This window comes from Ursus americanus, chromosome 4 (assembly GCF_024610735.1).
Source record: "Ursus americanus isolate L20-20 chromosome 4, mUrsAme1.1.p, whole genome shotgun sequence".
In the NCBI taxonomy this organism is placed as follows: domain Eukaryota; kingdom Metazoa; phylum Chordata; class Mammalia; order Carnivora; family Ursidae; genus Ursus; species Ursus americanus.
Genome location: NC_142130.1, coordinates 9,249,988 through 9,265,155, shown reverse-complemented (window position 1 = coordinate 9,265,155; position 15,168 = coordinate 9,249,988). Strand labels below are relative to the sequence as shown.

Below are 15,168 nucleotides of genomic sequence, written 5' to 3'. Positions count from 1 at the left end.
TAAAAAAGGGAATTCGCTGAGTGCCTTTGCCGTGCTAAGCACTAAACAAACTATGTTCTGGGAAAACAGGAAAAAGTCTCTAAAATTCATGAAGTTAGTTATTAATTTCAGAAAGTTAGACAAAAATATTCATACTGGTCCCCCATATGAACACAAACACTTCATATGATTCTAACCTTACCCCCACTTGATCAAAATTTATGCTAATCACAAAATGCACACTATATCACTGATATAACAAAATACCACCAAATCTGCCCCAATTATTACTGAAATACATTTTGTCTCAACACTACTGTTTGTAGAGTTGCCCATTCTCTCTAGTGCATTTCCTTACCTCATTTAGGTTTGGACTAAAAACACAATTCCTAAACACAAAAAAAACAGTTCACAAGATGGGAAAATTCTTTTGCACTATCATTATTATTCCAATAACCTCTGCAGAAATGATGAACTGAAAGGAAAATGCAAAACTCAAAGTAGCAAAATGTTTAATGGGCTTTAAAAAAAAAGATTTAGTTGATATCTTTAGATCATCTATTTGCATCATAGATCATCTGTAGGGGGTTTTTTTCCTAAGCAGAGTAAAAACCGTATTACTTTACTTACTTAAGAGTAGTCAAGTCCAAATGTTAGAAATCAAAATTTTAATTTTTTTTAAAAACATATCAGGGCATGGGGCACCTGAGTGGGTTAGTCGGTTAAGTGACTGGTTAAGCGATTGACTTGTGATTTCTGCTCAGGTCATGACCTCATGGATTAGGAGATGAAGCTGCAATCAGGCTCCATGCTCAGGAGGGAGTCTGCTTGGGATTCTCTCCCTCTGACCCTTCCCGTCCCTCACACACAGGTGTGCATGTGCTCACATGTGCACGCATGCACTCTCCCTAAAATAAATAAATCTTTTAAAAAATATATAAAGGCATACATCATCTTTAACTTAAAGATTATCAGCCACATTCTGTGACAGTAAAGAACCACCTAAGACTACAAGTGGACTTTTCTAGTGTGCTTGAAAATAATCTTAAGTAAATACCACCCTTCAAATTTTATTTACAAATAACCAATTTGCAGGGCGCCTGGGTGGCTCAGTCGGCTAAGAATCCCACTCATGATTTCCACTCAGGCCATGGTCTCGGGGTCATGGACTCAAGCCCTGAATCGGGCTCAGGGGTTAGCATGGAATCTGCTTGGGATTCCCCTTGAGATTCCCTCTGCCTCTCTCCCCACTGACACGAGCTCTCTTTCATTCTCTCTCTCAAGTACATAAAATCTTTTTTAAAAAAGAGCAATTTGCTTAGCAACCTTTTTTCCATAGACAAAAATGTACAAACAATAACATCAGAATTAGATCAAATAAATAATACCCACTGAAGATTTGGAAAAGAAATACGACATTCTTGCATACATTCACACACCGTAAAGCACAATAACCGTATCTTCTTTTTTTTAAATAAACATATTTCTAACAAAAAGCTCTGGTGATAAGAAGAAATAAATAGTTTAAGAACAACATTTTGCAAAGCCACCTAGGCAGATCTAAAATCAAATGTGTTTCTTGTCGTGACCTGAGTAAGAAAGAGTTCAAAATCTACCTTTAGTTTCTACGTAGAGCCAGTTCCTCACTTAGAGCACTGACCTTATACCACTATTTCTCCCATCTAAATATAGCTACTAACTATGCAAATTAAATGTAGCTATTAGTCACGCAAATAGTTTGGTGGTCATTACTAATATAATTTCCATCATTGGAAATAATTTAACAGTTGCTACATTTCAATCAACTGCCTATTGAGTTTCATAATTTTGTTCTTTTAATCTAAAACAATACTTTGACTACATTAACTATATAAACATACTGAATTACATTAGTATTCACACTAAACATAAGGTTCTTTATATAAGAGATTAATATATTTAGTATAGTCTTCTATTAAATAAAAAAGAAAGAAAAAAGAAAAAGCTTGTCTTGACTTTTTCCAATGAGTTTCCTCTGGGTCTATTTGGTTTGTTTGGCAACCAACTCACTGACTCACAGAAGACAATAAAAAATGTTCCCCAGTTAAGGATATCTCCTAGCACCCCCCTCCCAGTTAAATACCTTAGTCTATAATTCAAGTTTATATATAGAGTTTATGAACCAATATGTTAAGAGAAATTGATAAGAAAAGTTAATGTTTCTCAAAATTCAGTTTCTACTACTAAGTTTGCTTTAGGAAAAAGCAGTGAAAATTACTAGACTACAAGTCAGAAGAACTGCATTCGACTCCTGATTCTACCACCCAACAGTTATACAACCAGGAACATGTGACCCATCTGGGACTGGTTTCTCATATAAGAAACCTTGTTCACAGACCTTCAAGCAGGAACTACCTCACAAAGTTTTAAGGAGTAAATTTTCAAAATATGAAGTGGCAAGCATAATAAACCACTCAAGTATGCATTACATGTGAACCCAAAAGTCTTCTTTCTTAAAGATTTGATTGCTAGAAATTTTCTTAAATTCCCTTAAATTAAATTCACATAAAATTGGAAATAATATCAAAATACACCAAAACACTTCAGTAAATCCTGCAAAAAGATAACATAGCCAAAACGTGGGGGGGAAATCTCACACCGTCCCCAAATAAAAAAATGAATTCAAATTAATAATTTCTGAGACAATAAAGGACTACATCCAGATGAAAAATGGTTTCAATTTTACCCAAACCCTAGCGCATTCAGTTTCAGTTAAGTAAATTCATCATCTTTTTCTTTTTAACCTTTATCATGGTTCTCAAATGTTTTTTCTCACCAACACAGAGCAGGAATATCAGGCAAAGTAGTTTATCCCAAAAATGCTTACGTCAGAGCAATGACGATTGGAGCGAGAATATCTGGCAAATAATGTGGTCACCTACAGACACGTAAGGGTTGGGCCCTTAATTAGGGCAAGATATCATAAAAACCAAAAGGTGCATTCCACATTTTGAGAATATAGATAATTTCCAGGCACAAGGTTCAGCGTGGGACCAATCCAGCTGTAAGCAAGTCCCGCAATTCGAGAACTGTCTTGAAGTCAATCCCGCTTCGAAATAGTCAATAACTGCACATGAACAGTATAAACTTATCTAGGCGCCACAGGCAAGGAATTTCAAAGTGCTGACCCTCTGGAAGCAGCAAGTAGCAAACTATCCTGAATTAGAGTCTAAAATTAACTTCTTGAGCTTCAGAAGCAACTCCCAAACTAAACTGTAACTAAATTTCCCTCAAAACCTTAAAGGTACAATAATAAAGCACACGACACCAGATCTTAGATTCTAGCCCAAGTTCTAATGTTGCTGTGAATAAGCTTCAGTCATTTACTATGCCTCATTCATTTGTTCTCGAAGTAGAAAAGGCAGAGATTATTTCAAGAAATAAAAACTAATAGTGGAAAAATTAAGATTCTTAAGATGAAACATGGCCAATCTTTTGTTGTATGAATCGAATAAAACTCTACACGTAAAACCGCTCAGGAACCAGTGCTAGCTAGTATGCTGGTTTTAATCAAGTAGAAAAATATCTATGAAAACCAGATCAACAAACTGGATATTTAATAACCCAAATCTTGTTTTACCCAGACATTCAAACTCTTAGAATAAAGATCTTAGATACCAGATAATGTGGTGGAAACATAATGTTTAAGATCTCTTTGCTGACAGGTTTTTATATTAATATTTAGTCTAAAGTAATCTTTTTATTCTAGCTGTCACAATTTTTTAAAGTTATTTTTCTTTTAAAAAAAACATTGCTTACTAGAATCACAAATTCTTCGGATAAATCCACCTTTTCCATTTATTTCCAATACTGATCAAGCCTGAATATCCAGATACAGAAATAATGTCAGAAATCCGAGATCTACCTTTGAAAAATGCTGTTTGAAGCCCACCACCAGAATTGTTTCAGCTAGCTATTATGCCATATGCAAATGGAAATAACACCAAAGTGTAAATTGTCTTGAGTCCTAGGACAACAACAGATCTTGTCATCAAAAAGCAGGATGTGTGAAAAAGAGAACATGACTTGAGAAAGAAGCCCCAAATCCTCCATTCCCTGGCTATACAGTCTTGGGAAAGTCACCTGATCTCTCTGAGCCTCATTCTCTTTATCTGTAGAATGGGAATAATCCTACTTCTTGTACTAGGTTGTTTGATCTTCCAAATGAGTACACACACAGGAAAGCACTTTATAGCCTACAACGTGTAATACAAACGTAACACATTACACAGATCAGTATTTGTTGTTGTTGCATGAGCAGTACCAGTTTCTTAACGCACAGGTTAAGGAATAGTCTAAACATAGACTTGATTTCAAAGTAAACCACTGCCATTATTCAAAATTACTATTAAAAAAAACCCCAAAGAACCAAACTTGCCTTGGATTGAGTTCTCTTTCCATTTCTCATGCTGAATTTCTCCTTCATTTCTTCTAAAATTATCTTCAGTTTCTTTTCTTCAGGTGTCCCTAAGTATTTCTGGTTCACATGAAGATAGCAATGCCATTTGGCTGACTCAAAGCCCCAGTGGCAAGTCCTTTTGTCAGGTGATCTGTGAGAATGCATCACAAACGTCTGGGGCGCAAACATTCCACAACACTCCAGACACTGAATACATGGAGCATCAGGCTGAACATAAAACTGGGGTGCAAACAGACCCTGACATTTGCCCAAGCATTCATGTTCCACTTCAAAGGCACTGCCAGTTTCCTTTAACTGGGCCAATGAGTTTTTAGCAGGAAGTACGCTACCATTTTGAGGAAAAGTGCGTGGCCGCAATAAAGCATTACATAGTCTTTGTGCATCAGTTAATGTGATCAGCCCACAGGATGGGGCATTGAATGGAAGTATTCCCAGGACCTTTAAGATATGAAGCTGGTCTGAAGTGCACCGTGAACAGTAAATGTATAATTCGTCACACACTGTATTTATTTGCTGGAGTGAAAATTCTCGAAGAACAGAATTTAAGACTTGGGGCAAACAGAGTCTCTTTTCTCCTCCAACCTGAAAACAAGAAATAGACTCCCCTTCCAACACAGTCTGGGTAAGTTCTGTGGAGCTATCAGAAGGGATGAGCAGTGGGCCAGGAAGAACCTGAGGAGATGGAAGAGGCAGAAATACAGTAGGTGACATGCTTTCTTGGGAATACCGAGCAGAAAATGCTGCTGGTCCACCCAGGGAGCTCTGACTACTTAAATGGAATTGCGCCAAAGTGTGTTTCAAACTGGGATTTAAATGTAAAGGTTCAGGCACAGAGGCACAGGTTCGCTTGGCATGTTCCCCGTCAGCTTCCATTGGCACTTCATAGTCATCCAAGTGTTCCTTCTTTACTGTCGGCATCTTGTTGATCATCATTTTTCCATTTGCATGAATGTCTGTCATCATTTTTTTCACTGGAGGGCCGCCATCATCTCCCATCCCATTCAGTTTTTTATTTGAGCCCTGAACCAAGGAAAAATTTGTCTGGAGGTTTGCCATGGCTAAAAACTGTTGTGTTATATAAGTAAGTCTGAAATTTGCATTGTTATTTAGTCACTCACTCAAAGAGAGAAAAGCAACGTATATCAATACTTACGGTAACTTACTCTCATAGAAAATTTAAATTTTCGAACAGAAATCTACGTAACTTACTTGATAGATTCTGCAACTTTATTTGGTTCTGCTTCTACTCTAGTATAATTTCACTGCCAGGGCTATAAATGTTCTTCTTTTGTCTCTAATAATAAAGAATATAATTGTGAGGCACACCTCTGAGGAAGCCTTTTTTCTTAATTCTTCAAATATATGCATTAAAATAAACATCAATTCCCTCAATTCAAGAAGTCCAGAATCAATGCAATGGTTTGGTTTGGTTTGAAGCAAAACATGTGAAAAGTTTATATGATTACTCGTGTCATAAAACCTAGACACAAACACAAATCAAAATGTCACACCCAAATTTAGTTTTTGGCACCAAGGACACCAAAAAAGGGGAAAAAAAGTATCTTCTCTAAAAGTGGTGATCTGTTGGTCTGTGTTGACAAACTGAAGGCTTGTATAAATCCTCACACCAAGAAGAGCTTCGGACTCCACTTGAACTTCTATAATTAAAAATGATACCTAAAGAAAAACTGCCCAGTTATCTTCATGGATTACTGTTCATTCTTCTTTTACTTAATCTGGAAGAGAAAGGGGTGGGGAAAGTTACACTTGAATTTGCTCCAGAGGCCAAAGGGTCAGTTTGAAACTAGTTTCTTAATCTTATACTGAGTTCACTTTACCAAAGGTGACACTTCAGCGATTTCTTTAAATCTAACACCAGTTAACTAGAAGAACTTCATTTAAACAGGAAAGCAATTTGGAGAATGAGTAAAGGGAGCAATAATATCCCTCAAAAGGGAGAGGGCTACTCCAACTCAGAATAGGAAGAACCTTAAATAAATAGATCACCTCAGCCAAAACTCAGTACCAGAGGCTTTCTCAGTTATGCCATTTTAACGATAATAATCCATTATCTCATCTCTTAACTTAAAAAAATATACCAGTTTCATCCAAAAAAAAAAAAAATCAGATATGAGTTAACAAATCTACCATATGTAACTAAGTTACAATTTTAAGTGCATTAATTCACCTAGTCAGTGTACGCTATTTTTTCTGGAATGACTGTAGGCAAAAATTAACTTTCCCTTTAAAAGGTTAGTGAATTTGTTTAATGGAAGCCAAAAGCTATAGACTCCACTCCTGGGAATCTCCATCCTTAACAAGACTAATTCCGGACAAAAAACACAAGGCAGGCAGACCTCACAAAGAATGCAAATGGAGGAAGAGGGAAAAATAAAAGATTCATCTTCCACTTCCTTCCTTCTCTTCCGAAAGAAATCCAATAAATAGAAATTTTTGCCTCCCAAACTCCCAGCAATTTACCTTAAAATATACTCAAAGGGTTACGGACCAAGGCCACTAGCCAATGTTCTGACTTTCGCCCACCACAGGAACACCGCAGCCAACGCAGGCCGAGAAAGAGGGCAGGAGGCACGACCTACAATGGGGGAGCCCCCAATCCCTGAAATCCTCGGCCCACGCAAATCCACCCACCCATCACAAACCCGAGAGAGAGGGCGGAGCGGTGGACAAGGGACCCGGGACGCCTTGGGCTGTGCAAGGGGGGAGAGTGGAAGAGGAGTCCCCCAGCCCCCACCCACAGCCTCGGGACAACCCCAAGTGCCCTCCCAACACTGCCCCACTGCGGGGGCCGCGGGGAGGACTGTGGAAATCCCCCGCGTACCCTCTCCCCGGGAAGTTCTTGGGTGTTACCCCAGCACCCCTAAGACTGCACCTCCCCCGCCTGCCCGGGGCCAAAAGCGAGAAGGGTCTGCCGGCGGGTGGGGCGCGGAGTCGGGATCCCCGCGCCGCTGGGCGCCGACAGACGCCCGGGGCATCCCCGAGGAGTGCAGACGGGCGGCTGGGGGAGGGTGGGGGGAGTGACGGGCGTCCGGGTCTCCGGGGTCCCGACGGCTCCGGTCAAGTGCAGCGCCCTTCCCGTGTCCGCACCCACCGCCTGGGGTCAGCGAGGCATGATCCGCCGTGGAACACCCGCCCCGCGCCCCCTGTGGCCCCGACCCCACCCGGGACCCGCGCATCCGGACCCCTGACTCCGGCCTCCGCGCCCGGAGTAGCTCGAAGAGCTTTGTTAACTCCCCACTACCCCCAGCACCGCCGTCGAGCTCCCCAGAGGCCGCGCGCCCCTTGCCTCCCGCCGCGCCCGCCGCGTCCTCACCGCGAGCCGGGGCCGCACCTGTGCCAGCCGCCGCCGCTCGCCCGCTCCCTTCGGCTGTGCCGGCGCCGCTCCGAACCCCACACACATCGCTACACACAGCCCTCTGACGTCACCGAGCCCTCGGCCCGCCCACGTCACTGCGGAGACACACGGCTTCCCGCAGACGCCGCCGCCGTCTCCGGCCGCCCGGGGGAGAGCGAGGGCGGCGGGGAGGGGGAGGGGTGGGGAACGGAGCCAGCGGCGGCACCGCGCGCGCGGCCCTGCCGGCGTCGCCTTCGCCGCCGCCTCTTGGCTCCCAGCCCCTCGGGGACGCGCGCGCCGTCTGGCCTATTGTGGCTCCTTAGGGCTCCCCCCACGCCCGGTCGCCTCGCGCGCGCCCCTCCCCCCAGGCGCGCGCCCGGCTCTCCTGGCCTCGCGCGCCGTCTGGGCGGCTGGCGCGCGGCGCTGTCTGCGGTGCACCCGGCGCAGACAGGATGTTCCCTCCCCGCCCCACCCCCACCGCCGCCCTCCCTCCTTCCTTCCTCGAGTCGCCCAGCCGGCTGTCTGGGGCCGCCACCGCCCCGCCCCCGCCCCACCCGCTGCTCTGTGGTGACGGGCCAGACCCGGGGGCGCCCTGGCCGCTCGGCTGCCGCGCGACAGGGAGAGAGGGGGCAGGGCGGCCGCGCGGTGCACTGTGCGCGACCCCAGCAGCCGGCAGGGCGGAGGAAGGGCCCGCCCGGCAGAGCGCCGCCGCCCGAGGTCAGGCACGGGCGACCCTCCCCCCGCGAGGCCGCAGCTGGGCCGCCCCGCCCCGGAGGCAGCCGGGTGGCGGCCGCCCTGCAGCGCCCCCGGTGTGGGCCCTGCTCCCCGGGGCGCGCCGGGGCTGCCCCCCGCCCCCGCGGGGCCTCCCGCCCGCGGGCCGCCCTGCCAGCTGCCTGCGCTCCGCCCCACCTCGGCGGCCCCCACCTTGCTCGGGCGGCCTCCGCCCAGACGCCTTCCCCGGGCTGACCTCCATCCGCCATCCGGCCAGGCTGGAGGGCTGGCCAAAGTTCCGGCAAAAGCGAGAGAGAACATTTTTGTCTCTACTTCTCAGCCTCCCCCCCCCTTCTCCCCCACTAGGCTTCTCCCTCGGTTCCAAAAGGGAGCTAGAAATTACAGGTTTCCACAGTGTTTACTGAGGGCTTTTTATTATTTGGTTTTTGTTTTAGAGAGGAACACGAAATGAGATGAGGAAAGGTACGACCTAGGAGCTTTCGGCTTTGACCCTCAGGGAGCGGAGTGGTCTCCGTGATCAGTGTTCCCAGGATAGCCAATTAGCATATTAAACTCTGCTGAGTTGCTCCGTCGTATTTCGAAACACCAAGAAATCCCCTTTTCTCCACCCCACCGCAAGATCAGGAACCGAAATAGTCCACCGAGTTGCACTGCACAGAATTAGAGGACTCGAGCTTCGTCTCAGGGTTGGGTTTTTTTTTCCCCCTTTTCGCCCATTTTTGTCCAGTATCTCCTGGTTTTACTGCTTCGAGGTCGCCCCTACGTGGTCCGCATTTGGAGCTAGCCGGCTGGGAATAGTCCTATGCTCATAGATCTTTCCCCCCCCACTTTTCCTCCCAGGAGGCCTACCAAAGGCTCACAAACCTCTCATTCGCCCCACTCCGACGTTCCCTTCCTTACGCCCCCAACGTCGTGCTCCCGGGTCGTGCCCCCTCGCCCACCCCCCATCTTCCCCTGCTTCTTGACTGCCTCCTTTGCTGAACATGAATAATTCCGCAGCACTTCCCATCTGTTATTGCCATAGAGACAGAAGCTCGGCAAAGATAATGATGTTCTGTGCAGAGCCAGTGGGGGGAGAACAGCATCTGTGAGTCTGGGGGGATAGATTTTCTAACCGCGAGAATATTTAGAAGGCCCGGCTGCAGATCCAATGTGGAAGACTGGACAGTCCTGAGACTTGGCATCTGGGCAGCTCTTGGCACCTGGCTCGTCTCTCTCGAGAAGAAACAGTTTTGGGAACCAAAATGACAGATTTTTTTAAAAGTGATTCCCAACTACAATTAATGATAAATGTTTAGTACTCATTTTATCAGCCATAAAAATAATTACTTGCTAGAGTGTCCAAAGGCCTAAGGACCAAATAAACTGGACAGTAAATAGACTTTTGAGAAATCAAATTCATTATCCCCTCCACTGTTCTTTTGATTTGCTTTCCCCAGGAATCTGTTTTTTCGAGGGAAGGATCTTTTGTGCCTGTTATTTTATGTACAATGGTTTGAGAAATAGTGACAGGCAAATGAAGCTAGAACCAATCAAGCTTTGAGGGCATTTTTTTTTCATTATTCATCAAAGTACAGAACGTACCAAATTAAAATTCACTTTGCCCTTGAATTCCCAAGGTCTCAGCCTCAAAGGTACAGGTTTGAACACAAGTGAAACTAAGCCAGAGTACATTTACATAGGTCTGATGCAGATGGGGAGGCTCTTTCCCAGCCAAATTTTTGCAGGCCTATTTAAAGATTTTCAGGAATTATCAGCAAAATTGATTGTATAATATGAAAAAAAGAACACAGCAGCAAATGATAATGGTTCTTTATCTCAGAATTAAGTGGACACAGAGAATACAATCCTTACAAAAAATAAGCACTGTAAGGTAATGAGTATTGTGATTCCCATATACCGATGGTCTGCATCTGTGTTGAAAAGTCACCTCAAGTATTGGTTAGTAAATAGCTGTTAGGTAGGTTTCAAATGGCCTCCTACCTCATCTTGTTGGCTGCCAGGAGCTGAGCAAGACTACTGTGAGAGTGTGTGCCTGCGTGCATATAAGAATTCCAAATGATTGGAGGGGAAGAGGAGCCTACCCATTGTCTCCTCTTCCACTAAGCGCTACAGCTAGAAGATCCAAACTAACCGATACTAGATGGTCCGGAGTTCCTCATGCACTGACCTACCAATATTAATTAGGAAGAATATGAAAATGGAAAGGATAGGGTAAAGTGCAAACACTCGATGTAAATTAATTTTATTTTCACGAAGGAGGGGGAAGAAAGGTCAAATAATGTTACCGGAACCCACAAACACTAGCTTGTTTTTGTTTCTGTTTACACCCCCTGTGCTCTTTTCTAAGGAAGAAAAACCAGTTGTAGCTTGATGGTTCTAGCGCCTCTTCTCCCCTCTCCCTTGATCTTCAATAAAAAAACTTGTTTGACATATTTTCAGCAGCAAATCAGATGCTACAAGGTCCTTCAATTTCACAAAAGAATCTCAACTATTTCCTTTTCCACCTCATTGTTTTCTGTAGCTTTTCACTTATTTCTACTCTATGACCGTGCTGATGCTCTTTAACTTCCTCACAGTGCTCTCATCTTTTTCCTACCCATCCCTCCTCCCCCCTCCTGTCCATACAGCCCCCAGCCCCCCACTCCCCCAAACCCAGTGCACTTTCAGCCCCATATTGGTTTAATGTCACTGTCCCTGCTGGTGCAAATTTCCTCCCCCTCATTGACTCGGCTTTCTCCTCTTATCCGCCAAGTCAATACTATATCTACAAGATCCTAATCCCCATTTTCATGCCTTAAATAAGATGAGAACCAGATGCTTAAAAACTATTAACCTCCTCTTCCTGAATAGTGTCATGCAGCACTTTGTTTTTTCTTTTCAGGTTTTAACTTCAGCTCTGTGAAACTGGAAGGGAAGTATGAGGAAGAAAGCAAGAAGGAATAGCCAGAAAGGGTAAAACAGAGAAAGATCACGTTAGAAGTGTTTGAATTCTCAGTGTATAAATTGCAACAAACTCTAAAATCAACGTAACAGACACACGAAATTTCATCATCAATTCTAGGAATTTCATGAGTGTTTAGAAAGTGTGGCAAAGTTTGACTTACTACAAACCAGAGACGTTTTCTCTTTTTCAGGAAGAAAAAGTCATAATTAGCCCTATGATATTGCCAAGCTATGACTCGAAACCTGCAAGGCAAGAGGTGCTGTCTAACTGTAGCACTAGGCTGTAAGTAGCTCAAAGTGCTTCACATTTTCCTATGAGATACATACAAGAAATTCCCTTTTTAACAAAAGAGAAGTTGAGGCAGAGTTTGGGTTATGAGCCAAACCACCATGCTGATCAGTGGCAGAACAGGGGTTAGTAGGACATGCATTTGACCCACATCACCAGGGTTTCCACTCTTCATTTCCTCACTCTTCTCGGTGCTCAGTCCCATAAGCTGTAAGGACTGATTCAAATTAGCCAAAAAAGAGCAAATATTGAAACTTACAGGTAGCAGCATTGTACCAAGCTTTGGGGAATATTTATCACAACCCACAATAATACTTAGCCTTACTGCGGAGTAATGCTCTCTGATAGTCTACTCTCTGTTCTGAATCTTTATATTTCAGTTCACTACTAATGCATGCAACCTATGGTTTAGGAAACAATTCATTGAAGAATAATAGCCAGTGTTAACATATTTATAGTATTTACTATTACTAGGCTCTGTTCTAAGCATTTTATGTATACCTCATTTAATCCTCAGAACAACCCAGTGAAACGGTGGCTATTATTGCCCCATCTTACAGATGAAGAAAGTGACACAGAGTTGTGCTCAAGATCGCACAGCTGGGTACACCCTCCCCTTCAAATTGTGAAAAATATTATACACATGATTTTCAAATCTGAGTTCTATGTAAGATCAATTTGGATGTAAGAAATAGGATTAAGGTTTATGTTATATGATTCGAGGGTCACAAAAGAGTCTATCGCCCCCACTGCCTTTCTGACATAGTGTTTGAGATTCCCATGATATATTATTTTCATTAATATCCAGGTTAAACTGCAAATGTAGTACATAGAAGGGAATAAACATTATTATTAATCTATTATTATATAATTATTAATCTCACAACACTGTCTCAAGTTAGGCAACATTATCCCTACTTATCAGATGAGAAAACTGATATTCTGGGTTTATCTGAAATCTTTGCTCTGGTTTGCTGTCTATATAAGATTCATTGGTCACCTAGCAGAATCCTATTTTAATGGTACACAAGATAAGGAAACTTTGATTAGAGGAGGATGTAGAAATAGAAGGTATTCATGTATAGCTCAGGGAGGGAAAGCTCGGGTAAAGGACCAAAGCAGGGAGTTCTGGGCCACCAAATGGTAGATTGAGAATTGTAGTGGCTTCCCACAGGGTTGGCTGCCCAGCTCTGTGTCTTTTCCTGGCTCCTGTCCCAACTCTCTGAGCCACATGGCCACAACAGCAGGGCTTCTACAGCTACGGTTGACCTTCCTCGCAATCATAGCCAGCTGGACCAGGAACAGACACCCGAGCCAGGCTAGGCCAAGGAGCACCTTCCCAGAGGTGTTTGGAATGAGCACTAAAAGAGGCTAGCCTCAGCCTGGCTCCTGTATTGAACAGAGAAAATATAACCTCCAGAACTTTTGGTGGTCACGCTTGCTGTATCGTGGAGTGGAAAAGCAGTGTAAGCCGTTCTGCCGGGAGAAACCAAAATGAGGCAGGTGTAAAGAGCAGGGCAGATAGAGTGCTGATAAGACTCAAGCTTTAGGCTCGAGTGTGTTCCCGGCTGAGCTGTACTCCTGTCCTTGGACGCTCCTGCAACCTTGAACTGAATCCCCTTTTGCACTTGAGCTAGTCAGAGTCTTTGCAACCACGGGTCAGAAAGACCTGTCCGCTTCAGTTTTCATATCACTGGACTTAGTTTTTACTAGCAAATCTCACTAGACGTAGGTTCCTCAAGCAAAACCAAAAAACAGAAAAACAAAAAACCAACTATTGAAACACCCCATCTTTTTTGCCTTTGGCATATAAAATATTTAAAGAACTTCTTGCTTCTTTTAAATGTAGGGGTCTTCAGGCTACTGTTGTCCAATAGAAATTTCTGCAGTGAGGGATACATTCTGTATCTACATTATCCAATAAGAAGCCCAGAGCTACATGTGGCTATTGAGTACTTAAAATGTGGCTAATACAACTAAGATACAGAAAATTTTAATTTTATTTTAATACATTTAAGTTTAAATAACAACTATATGTGGCTAGTGACTCTCACAATGGACAGCAGAGCTCTCTAGTCATTAAAAATAGGTTTTCTTCTGTGACAAAATACAAATAGTACAATTGGTTTGCAGCGTCAAAATGAAAATCAGAATAAAACTGGGAGTAGTGCAGAAACACCAGAGAACAACTGTGAAGTGCCTGACTCAGTCATTGTAAACTACATCCCTACCTCCCAACCCATATCAATATGGAAAAGGATAATAGGAATTACTTGTAAAACAAACAAAAAGAAAGAAAGGAACAAAAAAGGGAAGGAAGGGAATGCCTGGGTGGCTCAGTTGGTTAAGCGTCTGCCTTCAGCTCAGGTCATGATCCTGGGGTCCTGGGATCGAGTTCTGCATCAGGCTCCTTGCTCAGCAGGGAGCCTGCTTCTCCCTCTGCCTGCTGTTCCCCCTGCTTGTGCTCGAGCGCTCTCTCTCTCTCTCTCTGACAAATAAATAAATAAATAACCTTTAAAAAAAGAAAAAAAGGAAAGAAGGAGGAAAGCAGAGAGAGGCAAAAACACTTTGAAGACATAAAATGGTTCTCTGGGGGCACCTGGGTGCCTCAGTTGGTTAGGCGTCGGACTCTTGGTTTTGGCTCAGGTCATGATCTTGCGGTCCTGAGATCAAGTGCAAAGTCTGCTTCAGATTCTTTCTCCCTCTTCCTCTCCCTCCCCCTCTGCCCCTTGCCCCCTTCTAATAAATAAAATCTTAAAAAAATAAACATAAATGATAATAAAATAAAATAAAATAAAATAAAATAAAATAAAATAAAATAAAATAGTTCTCTGGTCAGAATAAAATTCACCAGATGGCGGGGCGCTTGGTGGCTCAGTCGGTAGAGCATGTGATTCTCGATCTTAAGGTTGTGACTTTTAGCCCCACGTTAGGTGCAGAGATTACTTAAAAATAAAATCTTCAAAAAAAATTCTTGACCTGATAACATGAACAAACCTACCAAATAAACGTATTCCTCAGAAGGCCTAACTGGTCACCAAGATTAGCAAGGCTGTTTCAATTGTGGAGATGAATGCATCAGCCTCAAGGTATCCAGAAAGCAAATTGTGTATTTAACCTTCCTTATTCTGAAGCAAACTTCTGATTGCAGTTGAGCTTCCCAAACCACGGGCACGTGGGGAGTGCACGTCAGTGCGAATGTCCAGTGCCTTTCTAACTGTAAGCAAAAGCTTGCCGTGCCGACTGTGCGCACCAGATGCTGCGAGTTTGGTTAAAGTGAACCTGCTCGCAGACCAGATCCAATCTTGTTTGTTGACAAAATCAAGTGCCTGAACCTTCAAGGCCAAGAACCAGGTTCTAATGAAGCCAGATAAGGCCAACCGGGTCGAGCCCTGGCAGACAGCCAAA

At 43.8% G+C, this 15,168-nt stretch overlaps 1 protein-coding gene across 1 annotated transcript in view; it reads right to left on the bottom strand.

Annotated features, from left to right (window-relative positions):
• Positions 1-8,075, bottom strand: part of SKIL (SKI like proto-oncogene) — a 29,111-nt gene extending 21,036 nt beyond the window's left edge. The window contains exons 1-2 of the mRNA XM_045788629.2: positions 7,773-8,075; positions 4,397-6,174 (exon numbers count right to left, since the gene is read on the bottom strand). Coding sequence (XP_045644585.1) covers positions 4,397-5,494 — 1,098 coding nt within the window. The 5' untranslated portion in view covers positions 5,495-6,174; positions 7,773-8,075. The remainder of the gene's footprint in view (positions 1-4,396; positions 6,175-7,772) is intronic.
• Positions 8,076-15,168: the final 7,093 nt, after the last annotated feature.